General features: G+C 41.6%; 1 protein-coding gene across 2 annotated transcripts in view; it reads right to left on the bottom strand.

Annotated features, from left to right (window-relative positions):
• oxt (Xylosyltransferase oxt) overlaps nucleotides 1-18,571 on the bottom strand; it is a 295,185-nt gene continuing 276,614 nt past the window's right edge. For both annotated transcript variants that reach the window (XM_069339916.1, XM_069339915.1), the window contains exons 10-18: nucleotides 17,694-17,824; nucleotides 14,548-14,724; nucleotides 12,392-12,497; nucleotides 8,833-9,047; nucleotides 7,634-7,753; nucleotides 7,251-7,481; nucleotides 5,761-5,915; nucleotides 3,641-3,811; nucleotides 1-285 (exon numbers count right to left, since the gene is read on the bottom strand). In XM_069339916.1, the coding sequence (XP_069196017.1) occupies nucleotides 90-285; nucleotides 3,641-3,811; nucleotides 5,761-5,915; nucleotides 7,251-7,481; nucleotides 7,634-7,753; nucleotides 8,833-9,047; nucleotides 12,392-12,497; nucleotides 14,548-14,724; nucleotides 17,694-17,824 (1,502 nt within the window). In that variant the 3' untranslated portion in view covers nucleotides 1-89. The remainder of the gene's footprint in view (nucleotides 286-3,640; nucleotides 3,812-5,760; nucleotides 5,916-7,250; nucleotides 7,482-7,633; nucleotides 7,754-8,832; nucleotides 9,048-12,391; nucleotides 12,498-14,547; nucleotides 14,725-17,693; nucleotides 17,825-18,571) is intronic.

Genomic DNA, 18,571 nt, shown 5'->3' with positions numbered 1-18,571 from the left:
TTTTTGTTTATATATATCATGCCTATAGACATACCTATTAATTTTTAGCTCTTTTCATATAAATTATGTGAATCTATACACAGCCATACTTATCTGAATTCGCCACTTCCGACTCGGTAGGAGTCGGCAATTCTCCCACTCTGTTGGTCCACTTCTCCAAGGTGAGACTTGGGATCAGGAGACTGAGAGCTCCATGTCGTTTTTTCACAAGGATCAAGTAAGGAACGAACACACACTGGCACATCCTGACTGGCAATGTAGCAAGAATCTTGAATAGTGTAGAACCTGTCATGAAGGGAGATATTCAGCATTTGTCACATTTTACACGTTGGTTCTGTGCACATATTATTAACATACCCGTCAAACTGAATCGAAAATAACAAATAAGGCAAGGTAAAATTTATGGATCTCCATTAGTATAAATATTAAAATTTTGTCTTTAGTTTTCACAGTTAAAATAACACAACATTCAAATTTAAATCAACCTTAAAATATAGTGGAAATACACTATATTTTATAGGCCGTGGTGCCTATAAAATATAGAACGCCACTTCTGGGGTAGCCAGAAAAGCAGGAAGAGAAGGGGCCCACTGATCAGACCCCAGAGCCACGGCTGGAGGAATGAACTTGAATGCCTCCATCGCCACCCCAGAAGAGGCAACTCCCTAAACTGCCCGAATCTCAGAAACCTCTAAACGCCACCCCAGAAGAGGTAACCCCCTAAACTACCCGAGTCTCAGAAATCTCTGAACCCCACCCTCAACTCTGAAGCCCTCAAATGCTTTGTAGCCAGAAGCAAGGGGGAGGGGGCAGAATGAACCACAGCAGGAGGAAGAGCAAGGGGGCGCGGACGGAACCAAGGCCGACAACCAATACCCCCAAGCCTGGGTCCCTATAAGCAAAGTGGGGCAGCTTCGGGTCTTCCAGGGAAGCAACCAACCTAGCATGTTGCAGCAACCTATACCTAGCATGCAATGCCTGAGCCGCCTGCATCCGAATATCATCATCAGTTGATTGGGTGAACTGAGTCGCAAACAAGCAACAATGCCCACAGGATTCAGGGTCGAAGGTGTCACCGACCCAACAGGCAGCATGACAAAGTTAAAAGTGGCGACTGTCACCCGGAGACAAGGGTACAGCAACCAACGATCCCGTACAAGACGGGTTGGAACCCGGAAGACACATTCAATGGTCCACCGAGCCCAGACAGGGGTTTCCAGGGCCCGTAGGCTGACTGCTACGGGAAGCCCGGGCAAGGTGTTGCTAACCGGTTAAGAAACCCCAAAATAACAAGAGGGTAGAGGATAGCACTGAAAACCCCTGCGACGTGTACAGTCACGGGGGCCTAGCAGAGGGCCACCAAACACTACCAGTGGAACTATAGCCACACTAGGCAGACCCCCACCAGGCAAATAAAAATAAAAACAAAAGAAAAACCCCGCAAAAGTACACCTTCTCCAGAGGCAACAGGAACTGGTCGCCGCTTAGGTGGTAGGTCGCGCAACACCTTGACACCCTAACCAGCACAATACCAGTCCCTACCTAGGGCCAAACAAAGGCTCCAAGCCCCAGCTGGCCCCAAGGGCGACGCAAATGCCGAGCAGCAAGAACCTCTACGGGAATGGTTCCCGAACGCCCCAGGGAAGATAACCCTGTCATGCAAGGGCAGTACTCACAGGGGACTTAGGGAAGGAAGCCCCTACGCGCATGCAGCCCCGGAAGTGATGAGGTACTCCTGGCCACCGCACAACACAACACACAGCAGTGAACGCCACACAAGGCAAACACCGCCTAGGAAACTGAAGCGTCTATCCCGGTTGACATTAGCTTACGAACTGAAGCTAGGCAGCCGGCACGGTAGGTCCGGGGCTCCCCCCTCCCCCTCTCGGGGCAGGGAGGGCTGCGCGGACGATCGGCGCGGCAGTAAAGTGTGATGTTTGCTTGTTTCCTTGGGATTGTAGGGAGTTTCTACCTCTCTGTTCGGTTTTTTGTTTTAGTTTTTTACCATGTGGGGTTTGTTTTGTTATGCCTACCTTTCTGGATGCCTAACCCCGGTCGATGGCAGATAAGGAAAATCCCAACCACAAGGGGGTTTTCCAGGGCCATTGCTCCCTGAAACTTCTCTGAAGGGGACAGGTTCTGGTGCTGGTCCCTGGTAGGTCTGAACTCCTTAGCTAATGTCCCGGTCTAATATAACATACATTAGCCCAATAAGCTCCAGGGAGTCGTAGGGACTCCCCACAGAAAATTCTTTTTTCTTCTTAAAATGATAAATTCCCTACCCTGAACATGTCTATGTAAAAATAAATACCAAATTCCACTTACTTTGGCTGTGGGGACATGGATAAGGTGCGCTGTGACGTCATCAGGGGCTGGTCACCTGTGCTTGAAGCTCCCAGACACGGTCGCGCAGGCCATTCAAGCACCGGGTGTGGCCACAAATATATTTTCAATTATTTGTTCTATGTATTTCCAAGCGGTTTTATTTGTTTTTTATTGTATATGATGCATATTCGTGTTCTTTACCATATGTATACAGTAAAATGTTCATAATGTTCCATGGAACTGTGATACATGTGTCAGTAATGTGTCCACAATAAATGTTTATTGTCACAATATTACTTGTTAAAAATTAATCAAAATTACAATACGTACAGTTTCACACACTATTTACAAAGTAACACACTGTATTACACACTCGGTACTTCGGAAGTGAGTAATAATCAACGAAGTAGTCCATGGTGCACATCGTGACTTCGCTCTCGTTGCACCAGGTACAGACAGATTTTCGCTTCATTTTTCTTTGTTCTGTGTTCTGTGTGCTTGCAAATAACGCACTCACGTACACCCTTGGCTTTAGTACTTGTAGGTTGTATGAAGCCAAGCTTGTAAAGCATAAGGTAGTCTTGAAAAGATTGCTTTGTAAGGTCCAACACAGGAAAAGATTCAGCTAGCCTCAAAGAGTGTCCGTCAGTCAGGAAAAGATTCAGCTAGCCTCAAAGAGTGTCCGTAAGTCAAGAAGAGATTAAGTTATTCTTGAAATTATCTATGGAAAACAACACCATGGAAGCCACTAACACTGTTCATCTATACTACTTGTATCAGATGCATCATCACTGAACACAGAAAACAATTCATCTATGTATCATCTAAATAAATTTTAGATAGCATAGGTGGGCCAGGGTGGCGCTCAGAGCTACAATTGGATACGCTCGCTGTATCGTCCTCATAGGTGCTGTATAACTTGCATCCGACCTCTGTGCTAGGTTCTTATTGCGCCTAGCTTCACCAATATTATGACCCTTATGTTCTTCAAACAATAAGGTTTGAATTTCACTGACAGAGTGCGATCTTTCAACACCACGTCAGACAGCTGTTTGGGAGCCAGAGGCGTGTGCGCCACCCATGGTTGCTTATTCAGTACTAACCCAGCCAGCAGCCCTAGGGCATTCTGGGATTTTTTTCCAAGATGGCTGCCTCTCACTGGAGGCCCTAAGAGTCCATTTCGTACACAACCAACCTCGCACACATTTAGTATGGGTACGGAAAAATCAGAGTTTTCTTGGTTGGCACAGTTTTCCGCCGACCAAGAATACTGTACTTGATTGGCGCAGTTAAGTGGTTAAAGGGTTCACTGTACCTTGTGACTAGCTCATCAATCCACTGTGACAGCTGTAGACCATATAAAGTTGAGTGAGAGGCAGAGACTTCCTGTGCTGAGGAGTTGCCATGATGTCCCAGACTAAGGAGGAGCCCAGTATTACTGAGATCTGCATCAGTGTAGGATCCTGATGGGCCTTTGTGTAGTGTCCTGAAAATTGCAAACAATTTCATCATAAAATAAAGTTATCAATAAATTTAAAAAAGAAAATACCATGTTTGGACACTGGGTGGAGATGGAAGCGGCACAACAGCACAAAAAAGCTGAACAGGTAAACAATATAGTGCATTGAAATGTAATGCCCCATTCCAAGTGGTTCCTTTGCAGCTTCCTATAGTTTCTGTCACCAGCACAATAAATATAGGACACTGAGTGTCAGATTCCCAGTGACAATCTTGGTACACCAGGGACAAGTACATTTCTCCAGGCATAATGCCCCTGAATGCAATGCCCCACTGGACCACTGAATTGCCACACAAAACCCTACAACAAGTTAATCCCCCACTAATTAAACTACCCTCACCACCACCAGGTGGTACAACAGCCACCTCATGTGACTGTTGTGGTGGCCCCACCACCGCCAAGTGACCAAGTGGTGGGGCCTGATCCATCCAAGACTCAGGAAATGAGGCCACTTCACATTCTTAACTGGCACAAATGAGACTACACTTATTATAGATAAATTGACTCACCATCTTTCTGACTAAGTGTCCCTGCATAAGGGGTTCCATGCTAAAAACAAGTTTGATGGTATGTATGCAGTTTATTAATATCTCTTGCTGCCAGGCCATTTCAGTGGCATAGATAGTACAGCCATTTCCAGGTGTTTTGCTAAAGAAAAACTAATTGATCACTTATTCATTATTTATTTGGGGAAACTTTTGCCCTTCCTTGCTTATGAGAGATAAGGTTCAGTGTTTGCATGTTGTATGCATCATCTCAAGTTTGGTCTTTCAATCAGAAGTCATCTAGTATAGCATATTGTACCATTTTCCAGTGTCAGAGAGGTTGTTTAACTCATTTCCCCTACTAGTTGGGTCAACATATATCTGCTAACTAGTCCAGGGTCTGAAGCTGCTGCATATATAGCTTCCTTGAATGTTCTAAAGTATTTATTGACATTGATGGGGTAGGGGTCCAGGGTTTGTGCAGTTTTCACATAGGGTGCCTGTTTTTCCAGGTAGGGAATATGTTGTATCCTCCCACCCAGTTAAAGTTGAACTAAACCTTGTCCCTTCAACTCCCAGGTGCATTTCCATGAGCTTGTTGATGGCATGGCTATGCATCCAGGTTTCCTCAATAACATTTAGCTTCATTGCAAGCATCTGTTTTGTTTTTTTAGGTGTTGGAATGGAAGGTTTTCAAGGAGTTTATTGTGCTCCTGTTGGGAGCTTCCATCAATCAATCAATAGAACATTGACTGCTTCTGCTTTGTTCTGTGTAGAGAATTCAGTGGAGCTCCATTTTCCCGGTTTACTGTTTACCACTGGCTTTGGACTCTGTTGATCACAAGGCTTTGATTTCAGTGTGCATGATGCTTCCACCTAGTGGGGTTCTGTGAGGTGTACATTGCCTTTCTACTTGGGTGGTAGTCAGTAAGGTGTGCATTTTGCTGCCATTTAGTAGCAGTCAGCAAAGGATGGCCATGCAAGTAAACAAGAAGTTTGTGATCTCTTGTTTTACTGTAACTTGACAGGGGCTCAGTAGGGCACCGAGTCATCATGAATGTACCCTTGCCAGTTCCTCTGGACTGCAATGACCTTTTCATTAGTGTCTCCTTAGTATCTTTAATGACTCAGCAAACACATATGAGAATTTCACTGCTGTACCGATGTTTGGTATGTCCTGCTGAACAATACAAGAATCCAGTTCTATGTTCTATAAACATAGAACCATAAATTATCCTTTCTGGTATGCCTAATAACAGGTTAAGGATCTATGAGATAATAATAGAATAATTGTGTTATAAATATAGTACTACAGATTCATGAATTCTCTACAAAATTAGGACATTTTACGTTATAGCTAATGATTAAGCAACTACATCACACAAACAAAATCTTGGATTCTTAAAAGCAGCAATGTGTGTGTTCCCTTACCTGGCCTCTTTGACTGATATTTGGTGACCCTGCACAACCTGCAGCGGCAGTATGAGGAACGAGTGTGAGGCTATCACAACATTATCAATCATCACTCTAACCATCCATGACCCGGGAAGCAATGGTTTACGCATATCAAAGTTGTGTGAAACTACCTGGTAAATGCAAAATAATTATAATTAGTGAGAAGCAATGCTGCAGATGTGGAATGAAATAAAAATATTGATGACATTATTATCCAAACCAGGTTGATTCAAGTCCTTCCTTTGTAGTGTGGGCATTCTACTGCAGAGAAAATTCAGTTTCAGTGAAACATGTGTAATATGTTCTATTTTTTGACAATATAATTTTATTATAACATTCTGTACAGTATTTTGAAACAAGTTACAAATCCAAAAGTAAAATTTTATTTCAGAAAATATAACTTAACAAATACAAAGAATAAGTCACAATAATACTTATTGTGCCTACGGGTCCCTATTGTACAGTCGGATTCGTTCTTGACTAACAACAGAAAATTTGAATCCTGGGTGGGACAGAAATCGTTGGGCACATTTCCTATCACCTAATGGTCCTGTTCACCCAGCAGTAAGAAAAGATCTGACCCAGCTGCAGCTCTCCTGGTGGCAGCAATCGATACTAATGGGTTCAAGCTAATTTCAAATAAATTATTTCCTTTCGTTTGGAGAGTTGTTTGGCAGTTTCAAGGGTTTGGTTCTTGTGAATCCAGCAGATGCCTATAAAGCTTTGCTGACATTCTAAATGTTTTCCCAGTGAAATGGTATAATATCAACTGCTCTCTGCCACTGTAAGGGGGACCAGGTTTTTGCTCTAGTTAACACTAGGCCAAAAAGAACTCCTGTGAATGATGTGACTTTTGTAGCTTGTATGTGACTCCCTGTAGCTATCTTGCTGATAGCGAGATAGCTACAGAGCCACAAAGGAATTCTCCTAGAAAAACAGGACACCCTCCTCCAGTGTATCCCATTTTTCCCCAGCCCAACCAAAATGATCTACTCTGCAGAGCTCAGGTTCTCTCCTCTATGAGCTGGCTAATCTTGAGTCTCGTCGCTGGGAAATAGGCTTATTTTCCACTCTAAGGACTGCTGATGTGAAGTGGCTGTCAAGACTGGTTCTACTTCTGTGTTGTCAGGCCTTGTGTTTCACTTGAGGCTATGCATAGTTTGCCTGTTATTTCCTGAGAATGTGCCTTTTATGGCCGATTTAGACTTCTGTATATGCCATTATGGACTATCAAGATGTGGCTAGTTTGTGGAATTGTGTTTTGTGAGTCCAGCTTCTGGGGTCCATGAATAAAGCAACTGAGGAGGACTCCCAAAAAATGTTCCAGAGTGAAAGGGTTAATAGAAAAATTACAAACAGAATCAATATACAGTATTGTATATTTCCTACTACAAGAGCAAAACAAAAAAACAAGAAATTTTAAATATTAGGGCAACAGCCTACAGATGGAAACATGATGACAAGACCTGTTCTCCAGGTTCCAAGGTGATCTTCCCTTCAGCAGCAAGAGTTGAAGTTGGATCACTAAGTACAAGAAGTGGGTGCTGTACGGTGTCCTCTCCAGCAACTCTGGCATCACCTGTTACTCCTCCAGACCATCTTGTGACCACAGTTATATCACTGTTGGGGCCCAGAGCTCCACCCAAGTTGCGAAAAACTTGCTCTTTCACATCAAATTCTGACCCTACCTCCAAATCCTATAACAAAGAGAAGTGTTGATAAATTAGTCTTTGTATTCTGATAAAGCTTCCTCAAGGCTCAAATGAGACATTAAATATTAACATTTCTATATTATGAAATATTCTTAAATATAAAGACAAGATAATCAAATGATACTATTCATACTTACAAGTAGTCTATGGTTTGTTTTCTCAAAGGGCAGTCTATATTTGATATGTGGAAAAATCCAAGTCTCGATGGGAAAGGCTCTCAGGCTGTCAATATTGCCTATGTACTGAATCAAAAGTCCCTGAAACAAAAAGTCATATTTTTCTATCTTAATATGACTGCTATTAAACAGTTGACCTGTAATTACAATAAACATATTTTATAGATATAAACACGCTTTCTGTACAAAAAATTAAAATAAATAAGAAAATCTAATACAAATATAGACCTCTGCATTTATCATGAAAAACAAATGTGGGAATAAATTTATTACTTCAGCTATACAGTAACATGGAGCATCAGAGGTCACACAAATTTTGTTTGCAAATCATCTTGAATGGCAGAAACACTTATTTCTGCTTAATGATATTACCAGAGGCATATAATGAAGCCATTCAAGTACTCTAGAGTCCTATCAAAGTGAGAGCTTCAAGTAAGTGTCCTTTAATTCCATCAGCTGATGATCCTTATAAACAGGTTTGACAATACTGCACAAAGTTCTTGAAAAGTATGAGATTATAATACAACAAATTTAAAATTATAATGACAAGGATCAAATCTAAGAAGTTTAATCTGAAGTATATAGCTACACATGAAACCCAGTATCAAATTAATACAAATTACAAATAAGCTGGTGCTAGATAAACTCGTTTTAGTTAACAAACTTAAAAATCAAAGGGATAAGCCGAGTTCAGTGCCACCTTTGTTCAGTAAACTTAATAGGACAAGGACCAATTCAGCTCAACCACTGTGACTAGACATTAGAGCGGCAATCTTGCTTCTTGCAAGTCAGTGTTCAATCCCCTAATCGCTCAAGTGGTTGGGCACCATTTCTTTCCTCCATTTTATCCCAAATCCTTATCTTCATCCCTTCCAAGTGCTACATATTCATAAAGGCTTAGTGCTCTCTCTTTGGCTTCAACGAACACTTGTTAAGTGTTTGGCAAATTGGTGATTAGATCCAGCTTGCAAACATGCGTTGCAATTGGAGGTTCGCTGGAGCCAGGTTTGACAGATTGAGGTTTCCATGTACTCTTCAATTCTGTAGTTTACATAAATAAATTATTCTTTCACATCTTATGACCAGTTAACACACATTAAGACTAATAATATCTGTCAAAGCATTTAACCACTGTTTGTACAATTAACCCCATATCTTACCTTGAATGTATCGCCAAGATGATATGAATGAACCTGAAGAACCGAAGTAGCATATACATTGCACTTGCTCTTCTCAGCGTTGACGAGCTGAGCCAACGCCCTGGTACCGAGTCTAGCCCCTGCATGGTAGAGCGTCAAGGCTGCATCATTTCCACCATCCAGCTTGTCCTTGTGATGGTAACGATTTTCCCAGTAACTCTCTAGCCCAGGAGTGGCTACCATTGAAAATTAGAAAAAATATGTAAGAAAATGATACACACAGTACTATACTGAATTATACTACGAAAAACATGGCTGCACCATATTCTGAAATCTTGCAAAAAAAAAACAAAAAAAAAAAACAGGAGTAATAAGGTAAGCAGTAAGAAAAGATAGAAGACAAGATCTACCAGGCCTTAGCTTATTGTGTTAATACTATCCTAATGGACCCTAGCCTTAGTTCATAATATAATAAATAATAATAATGATAATAATAATAAAAATACTGTAATAATGATAGTAATGACAGCCATAGGAAGAGCAATTAGGGTAAATAAGTTCAGCCTGAGACAGTTATGGAGTTGTGCAGACCAACTGGCATCACCTTGTGCTTGAGGTGATGCCATACCCCCCCCCATCCTCTCCCCCAAGGCACAAGATATATGGCTCATCCCCATACAAGAATGCTCATGTAGGACCAGTTCAAAAAAGGAAGAACCATTCAGTAGTTAGCAACTACTCACCAGTGTCATGCCAGATATTCACAGCAATCAAATCAATATTTAAATTTGTTGATCTGAACAATCTTTAATGTTGTCTGGTTAATTTGAGAATAGTACTCACCTATTTGTACTCACCTATTTGTGCTTGCGGGGGTTGAGCTTTGTCTCTTTGGTCCCGCCTCTCAACTGTCAATCAACTGGTATACAGATTCCTGAGCCTACTGGGCTCTATCATATCTACATTTGAAACTGTGTATGGAGTCAGCCTCCACCACATCACTTCCTAGTGCATTCCATTTACTATTAGTATTAACATTTATTAACTATTTACTAACTATTAACATTTTTGCTCGGTAACGACGCAGCATTGCGTCGTCCGTTTAGTAGACGGACTTCCGCTAATGACGCAGCATTGCGTCGGCGGCGGCTTCATGAGGGGCGCACCACGGTTTTGGACATTATATGCATATACTCATGTAGGGAATTTCATTGTGAATACATTGATACCAAAATGAAAGACCTAGGACCAGAATTGAGGTAACAAAGTTGAAAAGAGTATGCCCATTTTATTAGCACTCACTGGGGTTACGCTCTGTCACATTCTCTGTTTGCTGTGGGTGGTACGCCTGGCTTTTGGACTTTATATTTGCATATACTCCTGTAGAAAATTCTATTGCGAACACAATGATACCAAAATGAAAGACCTAGGGCGAGAATTGAGATGTCCAAAGTGAAAAGAGTGTACACATTTTATTGCTCTTGCGTGCTCACGGGTAATACGCTCTTACTTTCTCACCTTCTCGCTGGGCTTTGGGGCTTTATATGCATTTAGACCTGTAGAGAATTCTACTGCGAACTCATTGACACCAAATTGAAAAACCTAGGACGAGAATTGAGATGACAAAGTGGAAAAGAGTATATACTTTTCAGTATTGCCATGTAATGAGAGGCGCCTTGGGATGGCGCAGTGCTCTCTTTCTGGTCCACTTTCATCTTGTCGGCGGGTGGAGCGGGCTGTGGTTTTTGACATTATATGCATATATTCCTCTTGGGAATTCTATTGTGAACACAATGATACCAAAATGAAAGACCTAGGACAAGAATCGAGGTGACCAAAGTGAAAAGAGTGTACACATTTTATCGCTCTTGCACGCTCCCGGGTAACATGCTCTCACTTTCTCTGTTTGTTGCGGATGGTATGCCGGGCTTTTGGACTTTATATGCCTTTAGTCCTGTAGAGAATTCTATTGCAAACACAATGATACCAAATTGAAAAACCTTGGACAAGAATTGAGGTTACAAAGTTGAAAAGAGTATACACTTTTCAGAATTACCGCGCTCTCCCATGAAATACTGAAACCCTCCTGGGGTAGTGCAGGGCTCACGTGCCCAGTGTGCAAAAGTGTTAACTATTAACATTTACTAACTATTAACATTCCATTTACTAACTATTTACAGGGCTATTAGTTTAATTGCCCTGATGCAATTCACATACAGTATTAATAAAGATGTCATTCCTAAAAACTTTTAAAAATCAGATGATGATTTAAGATAATGTTGTTGTCTTACATGGTACAAGAAACTTTCCACGTTCAAATAAAAAGAAATTAGCAAAACCTACAAACCATTCTGCTTTCTCAAAACCCAAATGTCGAGTACACAATGTGTCAACTTTGTGAAAGAGAAAACAGGCACTCTCTTGAACATTATATTGTAGAATGTTCCATATTGACTGACTTTTGCCCTCCTGGGCTAAGATATGCTGAACTGTGTTATTACTATATGAGTACTGGAACACTTGATATATTGGACTTGTACCCAAGATTAACCATGTAATGTATCAATTATACAATGTATGTATGTGATGTAACTATATAACCTGAGCTTGTAAAAGCACCTTTATCACCTTCAGTGATCAAGTGCTTAATTTGACACTAGTTTCTCTATCAGCTATCTCACCCTGTCAGAGTAAAAGAGACAAATGTATGTGAATGCATGTGTGTGTGTATATATGTATGTATATATGTATATGTACGTATATGTGTATGGGTGTATGTATATGTATGTGTATAAAGTATATATGGAAGATAATCAGAATTACATTTCACATTTGTAAATGCACATTAATGACACTATGTAAAAGACACATCGAACACTTTATGTAGGGCATACGTAAATCTGTGTATCTATGTATTTACGTATGTAGGTTAGCTTAGCATTTTAAAAGCACCGACTCACCTTCTGTGGTTGATTGTTCAATAAACCCCTGAACTATATGTTTAACACATCTCTAACCCTGTCCATAGAGGACAGAAGAAAATGTATGTATGCTGATTAGCATTGTAAATGTGTGGCCACGTCTGTGGTAGAAAATAATAATAATAATAATAATAAAAAATTACCGCAAAGTAATAGAGATCGGGCAAGAATAAGCAACGGTGTCCTACTATGGGGGATGCAAAATGAGCTCACCAGTCCACTTTAATGGTTACTAGAGCTCCACTTGGTCTCTTACATTTTCTCAGACTCTTTATTAGTCTTGCAAATGAACACGGCTTAATCATACTTTGACTAACTATGTCCTATTTATTGCAACCAAAATTATCTCAATGCCAACATGTGATCCCTACTTTACCTATAATATGGTCAAACATGTACATGGTAATTATTTGACAAATATTTAAAGTATTCAAAAAATTATCTGAAATGTCCTCAATCTTATACAAGGCCACTTCTTTAAAAATAATATGGAGGGGGACTGCCAGATAAAACAGAACAGAAGAATTAGAGAGAAAAAGGTATCAACAGACATAAAACCATATAACTTAAATTTTAACAAATTTGTGAAACGTGCTTACAAGAGTAGTAGGGAGTGTAGAGCCATGCATCCACCTGGTTAATAATTGCTTGGCTGATCACTGGCTCAAACTTGCGAGCAAAAAACAGGTTACGTGATGTAGAAGCCTGAAACAAACAAGATTGTGAGCACAAGAAACTCTTCTTCCTCAGTGTCACTCCAAGCAAGGGCCTGGGGCCAGATTCACGAAAGCACTTACGCAAGTACTTACGAACGTGTACTTCTTTCCTCAATCTTTGACGGCTTTGGTTACATTTATTAAACAGTTTACAAGCATGAAAACTTGCCAATCCACTGTTGTTATTGTTATAAACAGCCTCCTGGTGCTTCGGAGCTCATTAATTGTTTAATAATTGTAAACAAAGCCGCCAAAGATTGAGAAAAGATGTACAGGTTCGTAAGTGCTTGCGTAACTGTTTCGTGAATCTGGCCCCTGGATACTACTACTCCTCTCACCATGTCTTCATTGACCTCTGCCCCACGGTTATGAGGAACTTTTCACATGGTCATGTCACCTGGCTGCCAAGAAAAGGTCAACTCACTATTTAACAGAATACAGAATATTTCTCCTGAGAGCAACCAAGAAGCCTATATTCAAAAAATATATTTAATATTTATCATGAGTAAATGCTTTTGTAATAATTTTTAGTAGTCAGAAAAATTCAAGCATGAATGTAATGAAGCACCTTTTTCTGGCTGGCTGCAGCAGCTCCCTGGTGCTAGTACACACACACCCAGAGAGCTACCAGGCCTCTAGACTAGCAAAAACTTATCTAACAACAGGATCAGGAACTGTTGTGCTTGTAGAGGTAAGGGAAACATGGAGATCTGAGGTGAAACCAAGTAAAACCCAGCCAGAGAGTAAAGGCAAAACAAAACAAACTACATTCAGTATCTTGATTATAAATAGAAAAGATTGAAATAAGGCAAGGTAGCTAGCCCAAGGTTTACAATTCATGCAACAGTTCCCAGGTGTGCTACCAGATGGTAACTAGGGCTTCTTTCAAGTTCAGCTACTCCACACCCTCACATAAGTGCTGTCACTCTACATGCAACCTAGCCCCCAACAATAAAAAAAGACCAAAGAGGATCGAGCACAGTTGGGTAAGGAAATCATCAAGAACCAATCAACAATCCCAATAAGCCCAAATGTAACTAACAATTAGAGCCATTAAAATATCCAATAGTGCCAGACACAAGGGATGTGAAGCCAACTACTACACACCAAACTGCATAAACCAGATGAGAATAAGCATATGGAACCACCTAACTAAACTGAAAATTCTTATTCACCATTCAAGAAGAACCCCCAGAAAGACACAAAGAATCGCCCACAAACCAAACATAGCCTAGCGTCATTTATCTTCTCCACAACAGGGCTGGCCAGAGGGCCAAGTCCAAAGCACTACACTGAACAACAAAACAACTGAAGAGAAGCAGCCTCAAAAAGGAGGATGTCTGAACCCCTTCACAGTAGAATTCTCTATAGAGGAAATGGGAATGTAAAATGATACCAGAGAAGATGACCCTAAACAAAAGCTGGGTGAGCTTTTTATTTTTTTAGAACAGTTAAGGCTTGGCTTCCACTCAACCCTCCCTGCCAAGGGCTTGAATCTAACCAAAATTGCTAGCAAAGCAAATGACGAGCACAGTACTACTGTGCTAGAAGGACTGTTGTAATTTATCTAGACAAGGAGAGTGGTCCCTGTTGAGATGATGGTGTAATGCAGGCAAGACCAGGCACGTGAGTAAAGGTGTGGGTTGGCCAGGTTCCAGCTAGCGTGGTTTCATTCTTCTATCTTGAATCAAGATAAGTAGCTTGTTTATTTCATCTGCACATCCCAGGTGAGTTCTACTCAGTCTTGGGATGATCTAGGATCCCATGCACCCTTTGCCTCTATAAGCATACCAGATTCTGGTGCTCGTGTTAGACATGCCTACACAAGTTCAGAGGCCAGACCAAAATTATACACTGTAGTAACACACTCTAGCCAATAACATCAGTCAGTAATGGATTTCTTTAACTGAATTGCAACAAAAGATTTACTTAACACAGGCAATGTAAATGCTTTCTTTTAAGGTTGAAGCAATGATTGGAATATAGCTTCCAACCATTGATAATATAATTATTCACCTGATAATATAATTATAACTAACCTCAAGCTTGGGCCAGTCTCCTGGAATGAAGTCATTGGGTGAGCATCCGCACCAGTCAACAATGTGTTTGTACTGACACTTGCAACCCAGTTTTCTTTTCCAGTTAGTTACATGGAGATTGTTGTCCGTGAATGACTGGCAGAATCGCGAGTTACGCAACACAGTATGAAAGAATGACTGGAAAAATAAAACGAGGAGTTTAGGTTATCTCTGAAAAGCCACAAATGTCTTTCAGGGAATCAGAGTAGTTCTAATATTGCACCTCATGCATACCTTCTGTGCTGGAAATTATGTCATTCATATACACTCAAGATTCAACTGTAATTAAATAAATAGTTAACGTATTGTTTCACATATTAAGAGGCAAATAAATGTGAATACATTTCAGCATAAAATGTTTACAATAACACACACATGCATGTCAAAACTTTTAAACATAATAAAAATAAATTATATAATCACCGCATACAAAACTGCAACTTAAATAAAAAAAATTAATAAGGAGCAAAATTTGAACATGTCTCCATCAAGAACAAGAGGCCATAAATTCAAACTAAGAAAACAAGGGTAACAATACATTCATGTAAATTCTAATTTGTAAGCTATAATAGATGGATGGAAAGTATTGAATGAAAGGGTTATGAAGTGTATATACTGTAAGTCAAAACCATCAAAAGCTACAAAACTGAAGGTGACAGCGCACAAGGAAGACGATATACATATACAGTACATATAATAATTAGGATCCCTTCAGAAAACAGCAGTCTCATTCTTCACCAGAAAAGAAGGAGATGACTGCAAACGAATAAACCTATCACCACGACCAAAAGAGCAGAAACCCCTGCACCGGAGGAGAGCATGAAACTCCCCAACCTGACCTCCCAGAGGCCAATGCCAACAAGAAAAAAGAGCTATGAAAAAACAATCCTGACTTGAAGAGGCCACAACAACCCGAGGCAAAGACAGATAAGAGAGCACTCTGTCCAACGACCAGGACGGCTCAGGCAGTGCATGAGCAGGCCAGAGGTGAAACAACGCTCGAGACAGCTTGCGAAATAGTGCCAAAGTAACATCAAATACTGAAAGCAAGCTGCAGCGGCTCCACCAATGCCACACGATACGAGGCGACAGTATTCGGCATAAGATGAAGGTCTTGAAACAGCCACGAGAGAAAGGCAAAACAACTAACAAAAAGTGCAGTACAGCGACGAAGAGACAAAGAAACTGAAGGACCACCAGGCAATTTCATATTGCCGCAGAGACGAAGCCCGCAGGTGGGACACCATCAAAGAAGACACCTGACCACCATACAGATGGTGATAGACTCGAGTCAAAAAGACCAAATGCGAAGACTCGAGGAGAAGAGAGAACCAGTCTCGTAATGGACCGAACCCATCTGTTGAAAGAGGCAGAGCTGTGAAAAATCGCCGGGTTCAGACACCGAGCAAGCAATGCCTGAAACCAAGGCTAGACCAGCCAGCAAATAACCAAGAGGACTACTCTCCCTTGATAAGTCTCCAAATGAGCTACGACTTGGAGCAACAGCTGAACCGGGCAAAAGAGGTACAGGAACCCCCACTTCGACCAATCCTGCCAGAAGGCATCAACCCCCAACAGCTGCCTGTCGGGGAAGGGCGCCACATATACCAGAAGACGCCTCGATCACGCCGACGCGAAGAGGTCCACCTCTGGGCGCTCAAACCTCTGGCACAGCTAATTGAATGAGTCCGCATCAACCGTCTATTCCGTGACCGGGGAATGAACCAGGACAGACCGTCCACCATTATGGTGGACACCCCCCCCCCCACCCCCCAGACATGAACTGCCAGGAGAGCTAAACCCCGTTACTCAGCAGACGAGTCACCGGAAGTGACCAGCCACAAAGAGCCAAGGACTGCACCAAACCCCTCGGTTCAGGCAATGAACCACCGGGAAGCAGTCCGAATGAAGTTGGATTGTTGATCCGCGGACAACCCGAACCCTCCGAAACGAAAACCACACCGCCACGAACTCCTGCACTGTGCTGTGGGCCCGAGGGAAGGACGGGCCCCACCGCCCCTGGCCGACCTGGTGAGCACTGGTCACAAATCCCCAGCCGAGAGACGATGCATCTGTGAACGCATTGAGTGAAGGCCCGGGTAGGCACCAAGGCACAGAACCCTGAAAAACCCAAAGAGGAAGCCAGCAACGCAGCAGCTGACGCAAGGTCCCTGGGGGACAAACCCAGCGATAGCGAGAGAGGCGGAAGGGATGTCCCCAGAGGAGCCAGAACAGCCGACGAAGCCAAACCCAACCCAATACAAGTGCAGTACTTACAGGGTACTCAGGGAAGGGAACCTAAGCACATGCAGCCCGAGTACCTGTGAATATTACTCCCAGCTCACACACCACCATAAGAGCAGTAGTGGACACAAGGCACAGTACAACACAGAGAGAATCTGGAGCTGGAGCCACACAACCATGCCACAATTACATCAGCCGAAGAACTGGTGGGTGGATCGCCGACGTGGGGGTCCCTGGGGTCTGGGGCTCCCCCTTCCCCTTCCCCTTCCCATGGGGAAGGGGGAGCTGCGCAGACATGTGGCGCGGGCTCATGTGACGTCATGCTCGTTTTCATTTGGGGGAGTTCTGTCCACTAGTTTAGTTTAGTTGTTTTAACCAGAATAGGCGGTTTGTTTTGAAACACTTACCTTTCTGAGTACCTGTCCCGGTCAATGGCAGATATAGAATGCTCCAAATCCCATATGCATTTCTACAGGCCACTGCTCCTCGTACCTCTCTGAGGGGGGCCAGGTTCTGGCCAAGGTCCCCCGGTAGGCTTAGAACTCCATTCACACTGATTGAAGCCAAAGTCTAATGATATACATATCAGCCTGGAAAGCTCCGGGAAGCTGAAGGGGCTTCCCCTAGAAAATTGGTAATGCATGCCAACTAAATCGACAGCATTAAATGTAGATAACGCAGAGAAATAAGAAATTAAAATTATTTTTGAACTAGATACCTGAAAGTGAAAAGGCAGGCCCAAAAGCCAATCCTCCCAACCTACAAGCAACATACCAGCACAAACACACACAAACTGTAGAAACAGGAATACTTCAAATTAAATAAAATCTGAGACAGGGGCACTGGCATTTTGGAATGCTTACCTCGGCAGGTAACAGTGTATATGAATAAACTTTCTTGAGGCCTTTCACAAGTTGATCCTGACTGTTAACTACATATTCAACAAAATCACGATTGAGACACAGCCAGTCACTCCCTCCATCTACGCGAATTCCTGTTGAAAAAGCACGCAGTAAGATCAACTTTATGGGAAGGAAAATGAGAGGATTTAGTTTTTCTGCTAAAATTTATATTTAAGGTAATTAAGATACTGATAAGTTGCAGCATGGTGGTGGTGTTGAGATAAAACACATGAGAAAAAGCAATTAATTAATAAATTGATATATTGCACGTGCTTACAAATGATAAAGCATTATATGAAAAAGTGTTTGAAATAGTACATGGATGTGTGCTTGTATTTTATGGGTTTATATGCAATAGTACCCAGGTGCAGATAGCTTCAAACCATTATGTACTACGTGGCTATTATACCTGATAAAAAATTAAATAGATGAATTTTAAGTGTCATCTTCCTATTTCTTGATTTATTTATTAATACAGTATACTGATACCAGTAGTGGTGATTAAAATTCCAAAATTACACTTGACTTCTCTTAACTTTTGTAAATTAAGGTTGAGAATGCACAAGTAATGCTCTACATTGGTCTTTGAAGCAACTATAGTCTAAAAGTAATAGATGGAACTCTTCTAGTATTTCAAAATGTAATTCACTGGTAACACCAATTTCACTCATTTGAACTGAGCAATGTAGGAAAACACTCACACCAGATTGACTTTGAACAGCTTTGGTGTGAAGGTGACTTGTGAAAACTCTTGAGCATCACAATAGATCTGTATATACCAAACATAACTAGATTATATGCAGTAGTAACCTACAAAACATCAACAACAACAACAAAAA

Source organism: Procambarus clarkii, chromosome 42 (assembly GCF_040958095.1).
Source record: "Procambarus clarkii isolate CNS0578487 chromosome 42, FALCON_Pclarkii_2.0, whole genome shotgun sequence".
Taxonomy (NCBI): domain Eukaryota; kingdom Metazoa; phylum Arthropoda; class Malacostraca; order Decapoda; family Cambaridae; genus Procambarus; species Procambarus clarkii.
This window is presented reverse-complemented; position numbering and strand designations above follow the sequence as displayed.